The following is an 11,288-nucleotide window of genomic DNA, read 5'->3' on the forward strand; positions in this document are numbered from 1 at the left end:
TTTTAAATGGTTATGCAATACAGATTCTGCATCAGACACTGTTAGGTGCTTAGTGATGGTGTGTCCCGCTGGTCAGTGGGCTTCTCCGTTAAAACCATGGTTACCTTTCCTGAAGACTGTCATACTGCGTCAGCGTTGGGCTGGGACGAGCTTGTTCCACTCACAAAGTTATAAACCAAAAACTGAGAAGTGCTAAAATAGTGTGTGGCAAAGAGTTTTCCATCGGGTGTGGGGTCGGAGAAAGCGATCTCATCTTTGCTCAGGTATGAACCGTATATGAAGTTGTTCCTGTGCAAGAAAAACAAAAACATCATCAACAAGTTTTAATGACGTCCATTTATTTTGAGGTGATAAAACATCAGATCTGGTTGGCTTTCTAAAACGCACTGACCTGAGGCACTCGAGCAAGCGTGAAGCGATGCCCCGGCGCCTCATCATGTTGACCACCCAGATGCGGCTGATGCCACAGATGGCCGGCTCCGGTGTTGTGGAGCAGCACCAAGCTCTCTGACGTTCAAACATCACCTTTTCTCCCTCTGAACCTTCCGGTACTTGCTCCTCAATCACCCTGTATCCCTGTGAGCATTCACAAGGCTCAGTGTATTTAAAACTAATGCAGTCATCAAACATGTGCCCACACATTTCCTCTCACATACAAGCTTGCATTCTTTTACCTCTTGTATGTGCTCTGCTATAAGGCATCCACCCACTTTCTTGTCATTGGAGATGAAGAGGAAGGTCTTGGTCTGAGAGGGACACTTGGTCTCCACCTGCTGGAAGCCGAGGTCGTTGTCCACCATCTCCCTGATCTCCTCGACCTGAGAAACAAATAGTTACTGTGTAGTGAAGAAATGACATGCCGGTGTTGGTGCTATAAAAGGCTTGTAAGCATGCAGCAAATAAGGAACAAAAAACAAGAACGTTGCGTTCTTATTTACATTTCCGCTTCCAAAAACAATGCTTTTGCTTTAGCGGGGCTGTCCTCGTCAGTGTTACCCACTAATGTTACATAATCCTTTGATGGCAAAGGTTAGTTCCTTTAAACATACTGTACCTTCTTCAGAGCATATTTGGGATCATCTGGCAGGACAAGAATGATCTTGCCGTCAGGATACTCCCCCAGTATCCTCTCTTTTTTCCATCCCTGAATAAATGAGGAGAAAAAGAGAGTTGTTATGTAAAAGGAACCCTAAAGCAATGGTATTGTCCTAATGAGGCATTAATTTCCCAACCAAAAGCATCCTCTCTTTTTTCTTGGTATAGTATGTTTACAAGCTCCTGGTTTACAGTAGTATTCATACTCCAGTTACGGTTTTCAAAATGAATCATATTTTTTGCACTCTTTTGGATAGTTTATTCCCGTTTGAGTATTTAGTCAGTGTGCTTTTCTTTGCCCTTAACTCTACTTGACTCAAAGAACCTGCACAAGAATTCCTATGTGCCGGGACTGTTTGGTAATGGCAAATACAAATCTTGAACTTCATGTTCTTCATTTGCTATGTACAGGAACTTCCCATGTGCTACAAATATTACAAATATGCATACAGTTCTTCATTAACTTTACTTCAGATTGTTCTACTTTTGTTTAATTAACTTGGTCATATAATCAGTTTAAGTCTTATTATGATCAGTTCTATTTGACACTTGCTCCATCTTTTCATAGCTACGTCCTCTTGCATGCTGCTGCAACGACACAGTTTTCTAATGGGATAAGTTGATGTTATTTAAAGAAAATGACAAAAAAGTGACTAATTATATTAAACATGAAGAATATCGGCTATTAGAATCCCCTTTTTGAAATCACAAAAGTCAGCCTGAGTAATGTTTTATACACTCAAGATGCGATCACACAACATTTTATTACACAACATTCTGTTGTTAATGGTATTGAGGGTCAGAGCAAACGTGTGCTCATAGCCAATATTGAGGAGGAATAGGCGCCCAGATAGCTCAGTTGGTAGAGCAGGCGCCCATATATAAAGGTTTCTCCTCGACGCAGCGAGCCCGGGTTCAACTCTTATCTGCGGCTCTTTGCTGCATGTCATTCCCCCTCTCTCTCCCCTTTCATGTGTTCAGCTGTCCTGTCAAAATAAAGGCCGAAAATGCCCAAAAAACATTTGAGGAGGAATCTCACTCACAGCAATACCTGCAGTATATGCCATGTACTTCCAATCGCTTCCTGTAATAATTCCTGTTATGATTTATTTGGTAAAGTCAAATAAACTACTCAATACAATCTTGGTGTAATGCTCCCTCTGCGTATTGTTCTAGAAAATGCGCTGATGAGTCAATATTTTGAGACAGTAGGCAAGACAAATAAGAGAAGCAATTTAAGGAAACTTGCTCTCACCACATATTTGACAGCGCTGATGAACTGGTTGTGGAAGAGTAAATGTTGGGATTCATCTTCAGGGTTGGCAGCAGAGTAGAGCATCCCACACACGTTGCAGGCCACTGCTCCAAAATGCTTCTGTCCTGCATCCTACGAGACAAAGAAAACAATAGATCACTCCTCACATCTAAATGCATCCTGCATATATATATACAAGAATTTCTGCTGAAAGGCCTTAACCTGTGATTTCTGACCTCTAGATCAAAGTCTACTTGCTAAACAATGTATAATAATGACAGACAGATGCTCACAATAATGGTTTGGGTGCCATCTTTGTCAGCCTCCTTTAGTTTTTTCACTTCTTTTTGCAGACAAGCATCAGAGAGAGGAGTCCTGTCATCCTGTGGCTCCACTGCGCCGCTGTGACACATAGACACATCACATTACTTCAGATTCCTGTTGCTACGAGGAAAAACATATCAAATTATTTGAAAGAAACGTCTTACTCTTGAAGTTTTGCCGATGCCTTCTCGGCCATCTCTGTCTTTTTCTCTGGACTAGAATCATCACCAGTGACTGTAAGAAAAGGTAAGATCATTATACACCAGTACAAATTTTGAAAATAAAAAACATGAACTCAATTCTTTCAGCTTTATGTGACAACAAAATGACAGACGTTTAAATAAATCATGCCAACTGCTAAATAAATGCATACCTGCAGGCTTTACTTCACTCTTCTGTGTGTCATCAGACTCTTTGGAGTCTTCAGAGGGCAGGGAAGAAGTGGGATCAGCTGTATCCTATGTAGGAAAGAGACAAGGGATGAGTAACGTCTTTATTCGAAAATACTGTTTGTGATGCAGATTTTGGCAGAATTTAGTTTTGAGTTACCTTGCATTTGCCATCTTCTGATGACGGTGGATTTGGGGTTTTCTGAGGCACTGCCGAACCAACGTCGGCCTTTGGAGCATCAGGCTTTGTCTCAGATGTGGTTGAACCTGCAGCCTGAGATGCTGTTGACGGCTGGAGCTGAGCTGTACCTCCACTACCAGCAGGTTTTAACTGAGGAGAAACAGGAGCAGCAGGCTTGGACTGACCTGGAGCTGAAACAGCTGTTGACTGAGGTGTCGTTAAAACAGGAGACTTTAATTGAGCTTGAACTGGCGGAACATGTTTAGAAGAAGACCCAAAAGTGTCTGTGGCCTTCGACTGGGATGTTGTCGCAACGGCAGGCTTTAACTGTGGAGTGGTGGAACCGGCAGGCTTTGCCTGAACTGTAGCTGTAGCAGTCAACTTTGACTGACCTGAAATTGGTCCAGCAGGTGTAGTCTGAGCTTTGAGTTTTTCCTGGTTGGCAAGATGTGAGGAAACTGGGGGTTTTGACTGAACTGTGGGTTTAGATTGAGCTGTGGGGTTAGACTGAACGTAGGGTTGTGTTGGCTGTGTGGGCCTTGACTGAGGTCTGGGCTTTGTTGGAGCTGCTGGTAATGGGTCATCATCTAGTTCAAAATCATCAAAGGAATACTTAGGCCTGGGTCTGTATGGCTTGTACTCAACAGGCTTCTGTTTTTGACCATTAAGTCCATTGGGCATAGGAGGGGGTACTGCTGGGAGGGTCCTCTTGGCTGCTGATCGGGTCACTTTTGGGACGGGCCCCGGAGCAGGGGTTTCTTTAAGAGTTTGAGCTTTACTTTGCCTTGTAGATTTACGGATTCCAGCATTAGGAGTCTCAGTTTTTGAGGCTTCTGCTTTGGCAGGTTCAGGTTTTGTGGGTTCACATTTGGGGGTTTCCGTTTCAGTGGGTTCAGTCTTGGGTGGGTCAACTATAGGGACTTCTGCCTTGGGTGTTGCAGGCTTGCTAGTTAAGGCAGGACATGGGAGAGGTGTTTTTGGTGGACTGGCTGCAGGTGGAGGAGCTGTGGTCCCAGGACTCACAGAAAATGGAGAGCATGCAGACAGGGGAACCTGCCAATCTATGTCCGAAAACATCTGATTTGCTTGGTCAGATTTAAGTTTCTTTACACGTGCCCAAGACATTTTCTCTCTTTGCAGTTCAACCTGTCTCAGTCTTTGATACCTAGTTAGCTTCTTTTTCTCATGGACTTTCAGTGGCACTGAAATCTGTGTGACAAAGAAACGCCTCTTTGGAGGCTCTGAAGAAGGCTTGGCTTCGGCTGAATCATCCACTGAGGACTGGGCTGGAGGTGGCTCCTCAGCAGGTCTCCCGGGGGCACAGCTCCCTTCAGGCCCAGCAGGAGTCGGAACACTAACAGTGTCTTCCCCCTGCACGTTAACAGGTGGACTTTCCTTCTTGCTTGCTTCACTATTGGCTGCTGTAGCTGCTGCTGCTGCGGCCGCTGCTTGTTTTTCTTCTTCAATCCTCTTCAATAGCATGCTGTCTGTGGCTATGTCCTCTGCAATCTCCTGACACAAAGCTAAGAGGTTTAGCTGCTGTCTGTTTGCTGTTCTCTTAGATGCTGCAGCTTTTTGCTCAGCCAGAGCTGCCAGACGGGCTTTGGTTCTGGCCTGTGTGTTCATTTGCTGTTTCTTGGGTTTTTCTGCTTTTTTATCATCTTCAGTCTTTTCAGCTGTGCTCCCTGTTGCACATTCTGTTTTCTCATTAACCTTTTTCTCAGAGTCTTCTTGATGGACTGCCTCAGCTGTTTCCTGGGGTTTTTCTATTATTGTAATGTCACTATCTTCATCGTTCTCTTCCTCGGCTACTACGATCTCACGACCGATCTCTATATCCTCCAGAAGCTGCACTTCTTGTAGGTACAAATCAGCCTCAGCATTCTCTATCACCAGTGCATTGCTGTCTTCATTTGTGACTTGAGCATGAGAGTTTGCCATCTCAACCTCTGAGGAATTAACATCCATCATGTTAGATGATGGCTGCTGGCTGTGGTCAGCATCTTGAATAACTTCAACACTTTCATTTGCGATTTCTTTCCCCACCCTAGTCTCTTGATCTAAAACCTCACTTGAATTTGTCACTTTGATCTCATCAGTTGTTTGACATTGCTGCACTTCTGGCTCAGGGAAGGTTTGTTGAGAACCATTTAAAATCCTTTCATTTTCCACGTCACCTTCTAAAGCACTGTCTGGATTCCCCTGCTCTGAAGGGGAGTCTGACAACCCTGATTCAGCTGCTGCTCGAGTGACAATATCAAAGTGAATTTCGTCTGCTGGAATTGGTTCTAAGATCACAAATTCCTCAGATGTACTATCTGGTACTTCAACTTCTGAGGTGGTCGTAGTTGTCGTCACCGTGACATCTGAAACCTCCTGAAGTCCCATGTCCTCCTGCACCTGTTCAGGAGACTCTGTGGCACCGACGCAATCTGGATACCCATTCCTTTCACTACTTTCTGGTGCAGCTTCTGTCTGGCCATCTGGCATGCTGATGTCATCGCTAGAGCTGATCACTGCAACTTGTTTTCCATCAACATTAATGTCACTCTGCTCCAAATGTGCAGGGACACAACTCTCTGGCACACTGACAGTTTGTGCTTCCATTTCAACTTCTTGGCAGTCTGAGACACACATTTGTTGCTCGACGTTTCCCTCTTTGTCCAGTTGTTGGTTAGTGCTGTTTTCTCCATGAGTAGATGAATCTCCTTCCATCTGCTGGGTGTTCTGCAGGTCCAGTAAAGACACACCAGCGTGGTTCTCGGATGCTGTAGAAATCTCTCTACCATCATTACTCTCCGGACTACTAATGGGCTCATACACTATCTGGTTTTCATGGATCACAACCTCTGACTGATTAACCGTCTTACTCTGCTCTTCTGACGCCTGAATTACAATATCAACATCATCCGGTTGGCCACAAACAAAAACTATTTCTTCATTGCTTTCAGCTCCTCCTCCTCGTCCTTCAATATCACAGACTGTATGGTCAGCATTATCAGAGAAAATGATTGCAGCCTCGTCTTTGACTTCATTAACCACTTGTCTCCCTGTTTCCTCTTCTAAAGCAGAACCTACCCTTCCTACCGATGCACTTATTACATCCATATCCTCTTGGATAACTGCAGCACTAGGATCTGCCTGCATGTTTGCATTTCCCTTACTTTTAGACATCAGAAAAGGGTTGTGAGCGTCATTTGATAAGACCACAGAGGGTTTACCAACTTCCTCCATCCCCTGGTTTTGCAGTTCTGCAGTAGGTGCTGCATTACAAATCTCCTCTGGCGTAGTAGTTTCCATATTTATTTGAACCTCTGGATCATCATCAAATTCAGCAGTAACCCTATCTTCATTTTCCTTGTAAGCAAGCTCACAACTTGCACTCACTACATCTTCTGTGTTGAGTTCACTGACCTCATGGCTTTGTATTTCCACTGTAGGTGGTGGGTTAGAAATCTCCTCTGGCGTTGGTGTCGCTTGCGCATCCATTTCTATTTGATGCTCAGTGGCATACACACATTCTGCGATAACCTTTTCCTTGTTTTCGTCACTCTCCGTATTGGCAACAACAAAAAAATGTAAAAGTTGAGCGTCTGTTGTGAGTTCACTGACCTCCTGACCTCTCTGAGTTTGTGTTTCTACTGTAGTTGTTGGATCAGAAGCCTCCTCTTGTGCTGCTGCTGTCTGCACATCCATTTCTCTTTGACTTTCTGCCGCACTAACACATGGTGTTATAACTTTGTTTTCATTTCCATTACTTTTAGGAGTCTGTATCATTAGACATTCTTGAACTTTCTCAGATATGTCTGTTGCAGGTTCAATGATTTCTTGGCTCTTCTGGACCTGAGTGTCTACTGAAGGTGATATGTAAGCAATTTCCTCTGATGTCACTGCAGTCTCTACTTTCACTTCATTTTGAATTTTCTGGCTTTGTATTTCCATTGTAGGTGTCATGTAAGAACTTTCCTCTGATGACGCTGCGGTGTCCACATTCACTTCATTTAGACTTCTCTGGCTTTGTATTTCCACCTTAGGTGCGGCGTTAGATATTTCCTCTGATGCTATCGTCTGTATGTCGACTTCTATTTGGCTTTTCTGTAATTCGACCAAAGCGGCTGAATTTGAAACCTTGGATGTTGATGTAGCCTGAATTTCCATTTCTATTGGACTCTGTGGAACAGTAACCAATTGATAGTTCACTTTGTTTTCCATATTTCCAACCTTATGATCCTCATGAAGTTCAGCAGATATGTCTGTGGTAAGTTCACTACCGTCCTGGCTTTGTATTTCCACAGTAAGTGCCGTGTTAGATGTGTCATCAGATGCCGCTGCGGTGTCAACATTCACTTCATTTAGACTTTTCTGGCTTTGAATTTCCACAGTAGGTTCTGTGTTAGATATTTCATCTATTGTCGCTGTGGTGTCCACATTCATTTCATTTAGACTTTTCTGGCTTTGTATTTCCACCGTAGGTGCGGCATTAGATATTTCCTCTGTGGTTGTAATCTGCATGTCCATTTCAATTTTGCTTTTCTGTATTTTGACCAAAGCGGCTGGATTTGAAACCTCAGATGTTGTTGTAGCCTGAATTTCCATTTCTCTTGGACTCTGTGGGACAGTAAACGATTTAAAGTTCACCTTGTTTTCCATATTTCCAACCTTATGATCCTCATGAAATTTTGCCGACATGTCTGTGGTAGGTTCACTATCGTCGCGGCTTTGTCTTTCCACAGTAGGTGCGATGTTAGATGTCCCCTCTGATGTTGTCGTCTGCATGTCCACTTCTATTTGATTTTCAGCAGCAGCAACACATTGATCATCAACACTGCCTTCATCTTTGGCGTTCTGACAATTTGCAACTGGACATTTATGTGCTTTATCAGACATGTCTGTGGTGAAGTCACTGTCTATTGGCTTCTCCTGGTTTTGCACTTCTGCCGTAGATGCAGGATTAGACATTTCTGATGCCGTTGTAGTCTGTCTCTCAGGTCCATTCATTTGTTCAATGTTCTTGTTTTCTTCCTTTTCCATTATTTTAGAATTCAATGCATGATCCTCATTCAATTCTGGGGATAAGTCTGTTTCACATTCACTGACTTCCTGACTCTTTTGGCTTTGTATTTCCAGTGAAGCGGTTTGATTAGAAATCTCAGTGTGTGCAGTGGCACATTCAAAGTTCATCTCTTGTTCTCTTTCTTCACTTATAGCATCTTCTTTGACTTTAACAGGTATTTCTGTTGTGTGGTCTTTCATTTTGTGGTTGTGTTTATCCTCCTTAGGCGCAAAGTCGGGGCGCTCCGCCGATGTTATCTTAGTGTGCATGCTCACGTCTATCTGACCCTCTGAGACTGTGAAACAATCGGAAAGCACATCGCTTTGATTTTGCTCTGGAACAGACTCACAATCTGGTGTCAGTATTTCAGAACAGCTGTCAGTTGTCTTGTTCATCACAACTTGGCTCAGTTGTAGCTCAGCAAAAGACCCAGGACCAGCAACAGTCTGAGTCGACAGGAACTCGACTCCTTTCCTTTCACTTTCTTCAGACTTTCTGACTAGTTTGTTCACACCGTCACATGAGTTGGTAATGGCATCTGGCCCTTGATGACTCCCTTGATCCTCAGATTTTGATTCCTCTTTGAAAGTAACTTGAATTTTGACACTGAGGTCTGTTTGAGTCCCTGGACTGCAAACAGACTCTGTTGTTATTAGGTTTTCCTCAGTCTGACCCTCTGGATTACTACCTTCTACCAGGATCAATGCTTTATCTTCTACATCACTATAGCCTGCAGAGACACTGGCAGCTTCAATCTCTCCCTTCATTTCAATCTCTTCTTCATTACTTTTACATTTCCTATCCAGCTTTATCTCTTCAGAAACAGTCTCTGTGGTCTCATTTGTTTCAGTTTCACTGCTCACATCTGCCTGACTTCTACAAGATGTTCTTTCATCTATCTGTACTTCACCTTCACAGCATGGATTTGCCTCTCTAGTGCAAAAATATAGATTTCCCGCTGATGTCGCAAGTCTTTCATTATCTACATCCTTTTTGCTTTTAATGGCCACGTCCTTCTTTTCCCCCGTCTCAGATGTGAAGCTAGGCAACCCTGCAGCTGTTGTAAAGTCAAATATTTCTCTACATGATACAAGTGCTTCATTATCTATGAGCTTTTGGCTTTCTACATTTTTAAATTCCTCATGTTTACTTTCAACAGCTGCACACTCAAACTCAATGCTAGCTTTTGCACTCCCTCCTACAGAGACTACACTTTCCTTTGACTCTGCTTGTGGTGGATTAACTGACATGTCTTGTGTCTCTCCTTCAGTGACAGACTGTGCAGATTCTTTCACATCATCCTGATTAGCCTCTCCCGGACTTGAATCGGAAAATCTACCATAATTGTGGTCCATCTGAACAGGGTCTCCCAGTGCAGATGGGGACCGTTGGCCTGTCTCCTGTGGGTCAGATGTTGATTCTTCAACCCTGCGTTTAGCTTTGACTCGATTCGAATATTTTCTGATGCAGCGGGCCTTGTCCCCATCATCCCTCTCTCTGAAGAGGTCAGTCTTACTACTATCACTACTCAACTCATCCTCAGACTCTGTAGAGGCTGTTCGCTTCAGGGAAGCTTTGGAGTAAACTTTCAGCGAGGGAGCTTCTCCGCAGGAGGCACTTGTGGCTTTCAGGAGCTTGGCTTTTTTGACAGGTGGGTCAGAAATGGTTTTGCTGGAATCCTTTGGAGGGGAACTTTGTTTGGATGACTTGGCTGGTTTATTCCCCCCTTCCGCTGAAGCACAAAGTTTTTTCTTAGTCCGTGGAGCTGCTGTCTTTTCTGGTGTATTTCCTGTTTTAAGGGACCTATTATTGGAAGCTGGTGCAGTTTTGGATGGTAGAGCCTCTCCATCCTCATCCAACTTCCTCATCTTGGGCTGAGAATCATGAGGAGATGATCCTCTCTTTGGCGCTGGCATTCTGTCAAAATGTGTGACAAAAGCAGAATTTTTACAATTTGAAGCCAGGACAACAGAGGAGATCCAACTTAACCCTGGAGTTACAATCTAATACAAAATAAGCTAGGATGAACTATTTTTTTGTCTAGGCATCCTGCAGTTTTTCTTTTTAGGTTAGGTTGACAGAAATGTGATGACATAAACAGAAAATATATCTCCAAACGACATGACAAAAATGATTTGTGTTCATATTCAATTAGAAAAATTCAACACTGTTGTTATAATGTTGTAATGCTAGTATGACCTGTATTACTTTTCAAAATGCATCAACTGTTACCTGGTTTTCCTAACAAACAACAAAGCTAGCGTCGAACGTAAACAGTGATAAATCGCAGTCAAACTAGGTGGCTAGCGAGTCACACAATGTACGATCTACATTTACTCAATATTCCCCATCCACATACATAATCTTACTGATTGCCTGACAGTCGACAGAGATTGTTATCACCAGGAGTTGTGCAGACAGTTAAAAATGGTCAGTTAGCTAGCTAGCAGTGGCTAGTGTTGCTAGCTGGAAGTCCACAGTGATGGGAGCTAAAGCTAGCAGCAGCCAACTCGCAACAAATGAGCGAAACGAGACTCGCTGAACAAGTCAGTAAAGAACAGCAGGCAGACAGACAAAGTAGAGAGCAGAGAGAGTATTCCTTACTGTACTAATGTCTGCGAAAAGATAACGCCAAGACATCCGTCAATGAAACTCACTTTGATGTTTTCTTTTTCAACAACAGCTGTTTTTTTTTCCTGTGAATAAAAATGAACTGTACTTCCGGAGGGAAACGGCGGATGTGACGTACCAGCCCTCCAGTGAACGCTCAAGAAAATTGGGGTTTACTTTATTTATCAGAAACAAACGATGCACAATATTATACATCAAAAACATGTTTGGACTACATATATAACCAGCTTTTTTTTCCCATTCGAGCAAAAGAAATCATTACATATTTTTTATTAATTCCACTACATTTATAACATGAGCTACAAGTTCCTTTACATATTTAGATTAATATTATAAGTTGCTCTTATTCAATTTTTTTGA

The 11,288-nt window shown here is 43.1% G+C and overlaps 1 protein-coding gene across 2 annotated transcripts; it reads right to left on the reverse strand.

Moving 5' to 3' along the window:
- Positions 1-11,041, reverse strand: esco1 (establishment of sister chromatid cohesion N-acetyltransferase 1). 2 transcript variants are annotated; one of them, XM_034861588.1, is made up of 10 exons: positions 10,955-11,041; positions 3,224-10,214; positions 3,048-3,132; positions 2,839-2,908; positions 2,644-2,752; positions 2,351-2,482; positions 1,055-1,144; positions 675-818; positions 392-576; positions 1-288 (listed from the first exon to the last, which is right to left on the reverse strand). In XM_034861588.1, the coding sequence occupies exons 2-10, from the start codon at positions 10,211-10,213 to the stop codon at positions 120-122; spliced, it is 7,974 nt and encodes a 2,657-aa protein (XP_034717479.1). In that variant the 5' UTR covers position 10,214; positions 10,955-11,041; the 3' UTR covers positions 1-119. The 2 variants fall into 2 exon arrangements, with proteins under 2 accessions (XP_034717479.1, XP_034717478.1); XM_034861587.1 differs by having other exon boundaries at positions 10,902-11,038.
- Positions 11,042-11,288: the final 247 nt, after the last annotated feature.

This window comes from Etheostoma cragini, chromosome 22 (assembly GCF_013103735.1).
Source record: "Etheostoma cragini isolate CJK2018 chromosome 22, CSU_Ecrag_1.0, whole genome shotgun sequence".
NCBI lineage: Eukaryota > Metazoa > Chordata > Actinopteri > Perciformes > Percidae > Etheostoma > Etheostoma cragini.